The 11,540-nt window shown below is 34.6% G+C and overlaps 1 protein-coding gene across 1 annotated transcript; it reads left to right on the plus strand.

The window, feature by feature from the left end:
• The first annotated feature begins 1,674 nt into the window (after positions 1 to 1,674).
• Positions 1,675 to 5,165, plus strand: LOC111371954. Its single transcript, XM_022994099.1, has 6 exons — positions 1,675 to 1,795; positions 1,898 to 2,006; positions 2,139 to 2,195; positions 2,786 to 2,928; positions 3,093 to 3,263; positions 4,999 to 5,165. The coding sequence occupies exons 1-6, from the start codon at positions 1,675 to 1,677 to the stop codon at positions 5,163 to 5,165; spliced, it is 768 nt and encodes a 255-aa protein (XP_022849867.1).
• The last annotated feature ends 6,375 nt before the right edge of the window (positions 5,166 to 11,540 follow it).

Raw genomic sequence — 11,540 nt, forward strand, 5'->3', positions numbered from 1 at the left:
AATTTGGATGTTAGCATCTAAACATTTGCAATAATCAACTTGCCTTCATATCTAACCTTAAGGGTTGTACCGTCGACCAGAATTAGGGGTTGTATCGCATTTCGAAATCCTCGAATGTATTGTCTGAGAGCCATGAAAAAACATTGGAAGCGATTCTCGCCCTCCACCTCAATAAAAAATACCAATCCAATATTAATTTTCCCCATGTAATAGCAATATCTGACCAATTTAGCATAATTCTCCTCGGCCGAACCCATTAAGTCCTCAAATGAGCATTCTTTGGCCTTCCAAACTTTTTGATAGTTCATAACCAGCTCGAACTCTCGATGGACGTTGTTAGTGACGTGTAAATGTTTGTAGATTTTTTGTGAGTCCTAAAACTTGTGCATTATTTGTCGACCAATGAACTATGCTTAGGCTTACCAGTGATCATTTCGACGAATATCTACTTCGCAAGTATGCTCCCATGCATACTTATGAATTACAATATAATGTTGCTGACAAAAGTGACATTAGACAAAAAGGCCAGATATAGGGATGGCAAAAATATCCATCAAATCTGATACCGCTGGATCCCATCCCGAATGAGGTGGGGATTACCCACTTTATCAAGTAATTAGGTCAAGTATGGGTGGGAAATTTCACCCTGAGATGGGTACGGGCAACGGGGGCCCCGCCTCGCCCTGTCCCATTTAGTTTTTTTTTTAAGAATTCAATAATTTAAATGGAAAAACTCCACAAAATTTCATTGATTCTAATAGAAGATGACAACTAAAATTATCTAAAGAATATGATAAACAATAAAAATTTTAGTTTATCATATATATTAGAATAATTTGACTTTTAAAAATAAATAAATTAATTAAAAAATTGAATAACTATATTATTGTCTCACTTGAATGAATGGGGGCAATAAAATGAATTATCAAAACTATAAAAAAAAAAATTAAACGGGTACGTAAATGGGACAACAACCCCATCTTGCATCGTCCCTCCTTAAACGGGTAATGGGTGGGAGAATTCTCAACGACAGCACATCCTAGGGCTTAAGGGAGAGTTTTTGTTGTGACACAACATCATGTTAATGAGTCAGCAGATGTGGTCGTGGTTACATTATTTAGTTTTTGTAGAAAGGCTCGTTCTTCAATTGATTTAGGTGCTACTCATTCATTTATATCATATGCATTTGCTATTTATGTAGACCATATGTCAGAACTCTTAGGTAGTGATTTAGTGGTAGCGATTCCTATAGGAGATTCACTTTTAGCTACCAGTGTATACAATAATTGCTTGATTAGAGTGAATGATCAAGAGTTGAAGGCAAATTTTGTTTCCAGTTGATCTGTCAACTATAAATCATGCTTTAGTTGATTTTTTGCAAAGAGGTAGTGATCAAAAGGCTGGAAGAGCCTGTAATTATTCTTAATGGTGAATGGAACATGTGTCATATCTATACATGATGCTAGGTGATTGCTTGGAAAAGGTTGTCACGTGTATTTGGTTCATGTAATTGACACCCTAATCACTAAATTGAAACCTGAAGAAATATTAGTGGTAAGAGATTTCCCAGATGTCTTTCTTGAAGATCTTTGAGGCCAACATCCAAATCAGGAAATTGAGTTTACCATTGATTTGGTCCCAGGGACTACCTTTATTTCGCAAGTACTTAATAGAATGGCTCCAGTAAAGCTGAAGGAATTGAAAGTTCAGTTGCAAGATTTAGTTGACAAGGGTTTCATTAGACCCAATGTATCTCCATGTGGAGCACCAATTTTATTTGTGAAGAAGAAAGATGGTACAATGCGATTGTGAATTGACTATAGACAGTTGAATAAAGTGGCCATTCATAACAAGTATCATGTGCCTCGTATTGATGATTTGTTCGACCAACTTCAAGGTGCTACAGAATTTTCTAAGCGTTATTTGCGATTAAGGTACTATCAACTCAAAATTAGGGATATTGATTTACAGAAAACTGCTTTTAGGTCGCAATATGGACCCTGCAAGTTTTTTGTAATACTATTTGGGTTGACTAATGCCCAGCAACATTTATGGATCTGATGAATATGATGCTTCACCCATATTTAGACAAATATGTGATTATTTTTATTGATGATTTATTGATTTATTCTCAATAGTGATGAGCATGTTGAGCATTTCAAGATTATTTTGCAGACTTTGCAAGATAAGCACTTGTATGCTAAGTTCAACAAATGTGAATTTTGGTTTGGTAAAATTGTGTTTCTGGGTTATGTTATCTCAGCAAAAGGAACTTATGAAAATCTTCTAAAAACTAAATCTATGACGAAAATGGAACACTCTAATAATGTTAAAGAAGTACGGAGTATTCTAGGGCTAGCAAGTTCTTATTGTTGATTCGTAGGAGATTTTTCCAAAATTCTCTTCCTTTGACTAGTTTGACTCGAAAGAACTCAAAATTTGTGTGAACTGAAGAATGTGAAAAGAACTTTCAAGAGTTGAAAAAAAAGTTTAAATTTTGCTCCTATACTTACTCTTCCATCTCCAGGTGAGGAGTTTATAATTTATAGTGATGCTTCACATGAAGGATTGGATTGTGTTCTAATGCAAAATGGAAAAGTTATAGTTATGCTTCAAGACAATTGAGGAAGTATGAGTTAAACTACCCAACAGATGATTTGGATTTAGCTATAGTGGTGTTGATGTTGAAGATTTGGAGCCATTACATTTATGGTTAGAAATGTCAAATATTTACTGATCTCAAATTCTTAAAGTATATTTTTTATCAGAAGTAATTGAATTTAAGACAAAGAAGATGGTTGGAGTTAATAAAGGATTATGATTGCAAGATTGATTACCATCCGGGAAAAGCCAATGTAATTGTAGATACTCTCAGTAGAAAGAATAGTTCTTTCCCTCCATCTAGTGCAGTATGTGCTTCTTTGTTTTGTGAGTTCAAAAAGTTGCGTGCTCAATTGTCAACTATTACTTGAAGGGTGGTATTAGCTCATTTTCTGATGAGGCCTACTTTGATTGATAAGGTCAGAGAAGCTCAATCTCAAGACTTGACACTAAGAACATTGAAAGTAGATGTTAGTGTTGGGTTGGAACAGATTATGTGATTAGAAATGATGGTGCGTTGACTATGAGAAATAGATTATGTGTTCTAGATATTCTAAAATTTAATAAAGAGATTTTAGAAGAGGCACGTAGTTCAGCTTATGCTATGCATCTAGGTAGTATTAAAATGTATCACACATTGAGAAATCATTACTGGTGGCTGGGTATGAAGAAAGTGATAGCAGATTTCATGTCCAAATGTCTTATCTACCAGCAAGTAAAGCCCATTTGTTAAAAATTGTATGACTTTTATAGCCATTGCCTACTCCAGAACAGAAATGGAAATACATTGGTGTGGACTTTTATAGTTGTTTATTAGAATAAAGACCAAAGGATTTTGTGGTTCAATCATGTTTCAATTTAAAAGATATTACCAAATTTTGGAATTTCTTAAAGTTACAATAGAGTAAGTAAGGTTTTACAATAATTATGTACAAATAGGAAATGTATACTTAATAACGAATTATCTACTCATTGAATTACAAGTTCACATATTTTTCTTTTCTTTTTAGATAGTAGCTAAGTTTAATAGCATTAGAGCCCATTGATCTATCGAGTTGAACCGCACATTATCATTAGTCGTATGACTCACTTTGTTAGTTTATATAGTTCATATATCTTTTGGGCATTTACAATTTTTTTCAAAAAAGTTAATTTATAATTCATGTATCTATATCATGAGCTCGCTGCATATTTGGTACCTTTAGTGCATTTGGGGACTTTTGTTTGTAGATAATAGTATAGGTCGATTTGCTAGTATTGTATTTCGAATAGTTTGTGTTTTAAGAGGCTAGTGCACCCTATTTTAAATTATATATATAGGTTTGAGAAAATTAATCGTTGTTCGGTGGTTTTTGTCCATATTACAAAGGAAACTCTGTCAAAATTTTAATAAAAATATATCATAGTTAAAGCAGGTCAAAGTTGTATTAATAGTAGGTCTGGCACTTGGCTAGTATCTACCATTGATGACCATCACATGTCGGGTCCATTAGGGTGATTTGGAACGTGTCATGTCACCAAGGTTTAGTCGGTGTAAATTTGTTAATTAATAGTTGATATAGATTGTAAATGGAGCCACTAATTTGATGTGTGTGTACATAAGGTGGCTATGGTGTAAGTATTTTGTATACATATCCAAGAAGAGAGAAACGGTAGTAGATTTAATGCAATTGTTGGAAAAATAATTAGTTGTAGTAACGTGCAGAACAATAAAATGCAGAAATATAAAGCTAATTGTCCGATCGAGTTTCGTGACAGCACGATATCCTAAAGTGAAATTGCTCGTCGATAACTGCTGCGACCTCAGTGGACAATCACTCCCAAGATACAACGATCATAAACCACATATACAGTAATCACGAATGATTTTCAAAACTCTCAAAAGTACTCCAGAATGTATGTAAAAACCCGAGTGTAAAAAATCCAGTATATGAAAAATAAGATTTATTTTCAAACATTTTTCTTTTTTTTTTTATGTGTATTTTTCCCAAATCGAGACATGAGTTTATATATGCAAACTGGAAGTAACTGTCTCCTTCATGATCAGAGAGTAATGCAAAATTTTAATGACTTTGTGAGTAGTGGATTGTTAAAAAAGGGTCAGAAAATACTAGCTATTTAACCCATTAAATAAAAAAAAAGTTATTTTAGTCAAGGAAACCCAAGAGCACAAGGCCCCAATCAAATACTTTTTAATAAGTGGAAATTACATGAAACCCTACTCTTAAACATCTTATTTCATAAATCATAGGCTAGTTTGGTATTTCAAAAATCAGATTTTTTAATTTATAATAATTATAAAATTATATTAATTAAATACATAACCCATCAAACCCTAATCCCTCTTTTCTCCCCATCGCTTCCCCTTATCACCTCTCCGTCTCTCACCATTAACAGCGCCACCAAGAGAGTTGAGCCGGCTGAAGAGAACGCACCTGCAAGCAGAGCTATTGTGCACAGTGGCTATCCCTCTCCCTATCTCTTCTCTCTCTCACCATAAACGAATCGCGCCACCGAGAGAGCTCCGTCGACAGAAGAGCACGTCGCCTGCAGCAGGCGTGTAACGCGATGTTGTGTAGCAGCGACGGTAATGGTACTGTGATGCGTGGTAGTAGTGGGAAATGAGAGGTGTGGTGGTAGTATGGTTGCGGTGGTTGGGTGAGTGGTGTGGTTGCGGTGATGTACCGTGATGGTTTCTTCTTGCCTATTTTCTATGAATGAGTGTTTTGGGGTGATGGTGGTTGAAAATGGTGAAGGTGGTAATGGCAGTGATTATGGAGACGGTGATGATGGCAGTAAGGTGATGGCGTTTTAGATCTGATTTGTTGATGTAAATCTGGTCACGATCTGCAGTAGATGCGTTCGATGCCGGCGTTTCTCCATGGGCGCTACAAATCTATTTTTTGTGCAGTAAGTGGTCGGTTTGATGTTGTGGTTGAGTGCGGTGACCGGTGGCTGGGTGTGCGGATGGTTGATCTTGTGGGTGCGTAGGTGTTGGAATGCTGGGTGTGCGGTGTTGTGTGATGGTTGATCTGGTGGGTGCGTAGGTAGCAGTGGTGTTGGAATGGTGGCTGACGGTAGGGGGTCGTGGCAGTGGTGATGATGAGATGGTTGTGGTTGCAGGTCGTGGTGGCGACGGCAGCAAGGTGGAGGTGTTGTTGGCGTTCAGAGAATTGATGATGATGTTGGTGGTGGTCGTGGTTGCAGGTCATGGTGGTCGTGGCAGTGGTGATGATGTTGGTGGTGCTGGCTACTGCAGCCAGCGATGTTGGCTGTGCTGATAATTATGATTGTGACCGTGACTCCCAATTGTGACTTGACATTGAATATGTGACCGTGACTCCCAATTAGTAAATGAATAGTAACAATAAAATTTTTAATTTCGTGACCGTTGAATAATCGGTGACCTATAAAATTTCTAGTTATAGCGATGTGGTGGGCTATTGTAAGAAGTGGTTAGGCGGTGGTCACATGTGTTGTGACCAATTAATAAGTTAAATGTGACCAATAATTGGTTAATTTGTAATAAATAAATAATACGCAACCTAAAAATTGTGTTTGTGACTTATAATTTATTGAGTTGTGACCGAAAAATTAATTTGTGACCTATAAAATTTTTGATTCGTGATCGCAAAATAATATGTGACCTATAAAATTTGTGTTTGTGACTTATAATTTATTGAGTTGTGACCGAAAAATTAATCTGTGACCTATAAAATTTGTGTTTGTGACTTATAATTTATTGAGTTGTGACCGAAAAATTAATCTGTGACCTACAAAATTTTTGATTCGTAATCGAAAAATAATATGTGACCTATAAAATTTGTGTTTGTGACTTATAATTTATTGAGTTATGACCGAAAAATTAATCTGTGGCCTATAAAATTTGTGTTTGTGACTTATAATTTATTGAGTTGTGACCGAAAAGTTAATCTGTGACCTATAAAATTTTTGATTCGTGATCGAAAAATAATATGTGACCTATAAAATTTTTAATTTGTGACCGAAAAATAAGTTGTGACCAATAATATGATAAGTCGTGACTAAAAATTAATCCGTGACTAATTATTTTTGAATTTGTGACCAATAAACAAACTGTGACTTACAAATTTTTTGAAATGTGATCGTAAAAAAATTTGTGACATAAATTTCTTGATTTGTGACCAAAAAATTATATGTAACTAATTATATTGTTAATTTGTGATCAAATTATATAGATCTGTGACCTAAATATATTTAATTAATAAAATAATTAATTAACTAATTAAATTATAAATAATTTTTAATAAGAATCTGATTTTAGAAATTTGAAACTTGTTTTCTTGTTTTTGAAATGTGCCATAATTAATTTCTTAGTTATGAAATTTTCCCTTTTAATAATTGCGTGTGGAGTGACCCAACCCCCCCCCCCCCCCCCCCAAAAATTTGGGGGGGGGGGCCCCCCCCCCCCCCCCCCCCGACTCCCCACACAAATGTCACATTTCTCACCACTTGAGCACTTCATCTAAATTGATTATTTCTTTCACGTTTTATATTTATGGTATAAATATTTAACCGCAAATGTTTGCTGAATTTCTTATGACTTCTATGATTATGGTGCTTGGAAACATGATTAAAGAAGACTACGTGACCCACTTCAGGTAAGCTTTCTCTTGTAATATCTTCTACTATATACTAAGACTAAGGCGTGTGGTTATAATTAATTTTACTATTTCTAAATGTCTAGCTCATTTCTCTACTCATTTTGTACCTTTGTCGTATTCTTTTTCGTATCTGAAAATCTCAATCAATTTCTTCTGGTTATTCCCTTTTCTTGTTCTCATTAAAGAAAGTAAAGAACACCATGCTTCTCACACTTCATTTTCTCTACAATCTCTTATTATTTACTTTTACACTTTTTACAGAATCCAATTGGTGTAACTGCTGAACATGTGTCTAAAGAAGTTTTGTCATCCATCTCAAGTACAATACTGCTCCTGTATTGTAATACATCTTCAATGAAGCTGATTTTTCAAGTATTTAGTACAAACATAACAAAAGTCTAAGAACACATTTTGAGTACCAAGTTAGTTAATCAACTTGTCTCCACAAAAGATACATTGCTGAATGTTGATCTTGCAAAACTATTTAGTTTTCAATTCATAAATTTCAATCAAAATTTCACTAATCACATTGTCTAATGTTACCAGTAATGGATACATGTGCAATTGAATCGAATGGAACCACTAAAGGGCATGGAGAAAAGTCGGAACAACTGAAGGTGCTAGGTCTCCATCCATCTACGAAAAAGTGATATTGTGAACCACATTGGAAACTGTACTTCACAACAAGTAACTTCTGGATGTGTACCTTCATACATGACATCAGAATTCATGGATATAATGAAAAACATTAAACAAGATTTCCTGAGTGACACTCAATGTGCGACAAGATAGTTTGGATGAAAAATCACTATTGAAAAAGGTCCTTTTTCCCTGCTTCCTCCTGCATGATCCTGACAAGTTCTAATGCAAAAGTTGATAAAGGAAATTACAGCAAAGGTGCTAATTAGAATATATGTCAGTTCTAACCTCACAAATGACTTGATGCACGAAGAGACTAGTAATGATATATTGGTTTCACAAGAAAATTATAGATCTGGTTTTGTTGTATGCCGATGGAACCTTCAATGTCAAGAATAGACTCTTTTGTAGAATTTGCGTTTCATCTTCTGTGCATTGCCTCTCTTCCCAATTTTAATGAGATGTCCTGAGCTAGAAAAATGTTCCTTTTACTTGTGCTTAGCATAGCAGCTGATAGGATTTAAGCTCTAGATATTTTGAACAAAACAAATATTATTGGGATTCTGACATATGGTTTAATGAAGGATCCTCATAGTATTTCTTTCAATAAAATTTATATTTTGTACTCAAGTTTGGTAATATATCAATTAGTACAACTTTTTTCTACATCTACACGTTTAGCTGTGCTTGTTGGAAGTCATTCAGAACTCTGCTATGTTGACAGGCTGCGAGAAGGCGCCCCTCCAATAGGGGGGCGCCATGTGGCTCCCTGTCCAAAAATCTGTCAAAAAAGCCTATTTGAGTGGCTTTTTCCATTCATTTTTTAAGTAAAAAGATATTTTTGTTGGGATAAAAAGTATCTTTAAAAATGTTGTTTGATATACTTTCAAAATATTGGTAATTGGATTTCAACTTCCTTCACTGTTTGATATACTTTCAAAATATTGGTAATTGGATTTCAACTTCCTTCACTCCTTCCACTTCCATTCATAAAGTTAATAGAAATGATACAATTAATGAAATCAATGACGGAGGAAAACAATTAACATGTTAAAAACTTGACTTTTTGAGACACGCTAGTCTGGATGTGGAAGGCTTATCTCTTTTCAAAATAATTCAATGGAGGGCCGTTAAAAATCCTGATGGGACAACATCTGTAGGTTGATTGTATGTTTTTATTAGCAATTTAAAACATAAGGATGCATGATCATGGAACTCCGATCAACTGTTCCTATATCGATGTTCTGTGAGTAAGACTCAATTAGAAGTGCAGTTTTGAAGGAAAGAATTTAGATTGTTTGCATCAATATCCATGTATTGCACCAATTTAGGTTGTAAAAATCGCGACTTAGGATTGGCAGTTTGGTCATACGATGTTCAAGAAAACATACCTAATGGAGAGATGAAAAGGTTAAGGAAATGATTGAATGGCTTTTGAGTCTTGTGTTTTGGGTTGAATATATATCAACTGTTTATTTACTCTTAGGTCACAGAAAAAATTAAAAAGAATAACTAATACTTAGAAATCCGTGTATATTGGATTTAGACCCAAGTCACAACTGTGAATTCCAGAAATTTGCACACTTGCTTCACAACAACTTGCTGATCCTTTTGGAAGGCAAATTATCATAATGTTACTATGAATTTTATTATTTCAATTCTCTCTTGTCCTGCCCTTGCTTCCACCTCCATTATTTCTCCTGCTCCATGAGTTGGGGCTTATTGTTTCTGAATTTGACCCTCATGTCATAAGTCTTACTATGGAAATTGATCAATGTAAAATATTTTCTGAATATTGGTTAATTTTTCATTCTTCCGTTTTATAGCATTGTTATATTGGAGACTTGTATGACAGTAATTGCAATGGAGCCTTCTCCTTCCAATAAACACTCCAAAATCAGAAAGAGTATTTATATTTTCTGTCTTTACAACTCACCAAGAATTCCTGGTTGGATTTTCTTGAAAATGCAGGTAGAGAAAATTCAATAATCCTTATGATGATCAAATTTGGAAAATGGATAGATACTTTTGCACAAGGAATCCGAAAGCATGGTAAATCTGTAACCTAGATTATCTTATAGCAGTTGTTATTTTGGTATGCTTGACTAGCTTCAGCGTCTGTATCGAGTGCTTCCAACATGGAGTCCTGGCTGGTGTCTTCCATGCGATTTCTGTAGAAAACTTGTTTTATGTGCATTACTATCCATAGTAAGCCATTATTCTTGAAACTGAGTTGCAAATTGTTCTATTCTCGATTGAAAGAAAAATCTGATCACAAAACATGTTGATACTGGTGGGAGTCTACTTAATATGCACAGTGGAAAATTAAAACTGATTTCAATTCCCACCAAGAATTGTTTTTGTGTTTAGATAGAAATTGTGATAAAAGATGTATCTTTTGTCAAGATCTGCAAACTCCTTTGCTGTTTTTTATTCCAACGATCTTGATTCGTCATTCACAGCTATCCAATTGTCCAACCTCAAACGGTGATCTATACAAAGAACATGATTGTAGGATTAGGATTTTTCTTGTGTTAGCAAGAATAATGAAAAATCACTGTAGTTTTTGAAAATCCTAATCATATTTATATAAGCCCGAACGGGCTTGGTCTGATCCGATCAAATATTTAATTAACCTATTTAATTAAATTCGGTCCGTGAATTAATTAATTCAATTAATCAAATCGGGCCTATAAATAAGCAACACAATCAAGTAATTTATCCAACGCTTATTAAATTAATTAATTGAAAAATCACAATCTTCCAATTCTCCTTTTGTGTGAGACCCATCAGGTTCCCGATCACGATGCCTAACGACGTGAAATATTATTTTGATCTAATCAAAATTGATAAATTAAAACACACTTTTAATTTATCACCAATTCATACTCACCGTCCCAGATTGACATCTAGCAATGTGTCAGGGCAATACATGTGACAGAAAATGTCACATGGTATGACAAAATCAAATTCGTTCATTTACCGTGAAACTATAATCCCTTCATCAATATGATCCAATCAATTACGAGATATGGAAGTGTGTCAATCTTGATTATCAATCATATCTTTCACTCCACTATTAAGTCAATATAAGTCGAAAACTCATTTTCGACTTATGAGTACACATTGGCCAATGATTTCGTTATCGACTTAATTAAATGAAAAGCATATTATAATCTCTTACTATCTAAGAGTGACGAATCCTCTATTGGTCATTCACAACCTTCATAAGATTTTTGACATACCCGAACGATGCCGTATTAGCGGCCCTTGACAGAGCAACATCAAACACCTTCAAAACGTGATTGTCCTCATATAAGGTACTATGACGACTTCAAGTCAAAGGATCAATCCCACTACCAAACATTAGAGATTAACTACTAACACTCAGATAGTTATCCATATGGAATCTCTTAACGGGTCTCCAATGTTTTGTTCTATAACAAAACATCCACGTATTCATTTAAGTGTCACCACACTTTAACTTGTGAGATCAGCTACTTACTTCACAAGTAAAAAATGTCACACGTGATGGTCTATTCATAATAGCGATATCCAAATCTCATTATTACTTACGACCACGGACGATTTAAGATTCAATAATATGTAATTTGTATCTCACAATCACAACTCCTTGTGATTAACAAATTACGAAGA

Source organism: Olea europaea, chromosome 23 (genome assembly GCF_002742605.1).
Source record: "Olea europaea var. sylvestris chromosome 23, O_europaea_v1, whole genome shotgun sequence".
Taxonomy (NCBI): domain Eukaryota; kingdom Viridiplantae; phylum Streptophyta; class Magnoliopsida; order Lamiales; family Oleaceae; genus Olea; species Olea europaea.

Coding starts and splice junctions, on each gene's coding strand:
- LOC111371954 (XM_022994099.1), top strand. CDS start 1,675: ATGGCTCCAGTAAAGCTGAAGGAATTGAAAGTTCAGTTGCAAGATTTA. Junction 2,007..2,138: donor TCGCAATATGGACCCTGCAA/GTTTTTTGTAAT, acceptor TATTCTCAATAG/TGATGAGCATGTTGAGCATT. Junction 2,196..2,785: donor ACTTTGCAAGATAAGCACTT/GTATGCTAAGTT, acceptor ATTGAATTTAAG/ACAAAGAAGATGGTTGGAGT.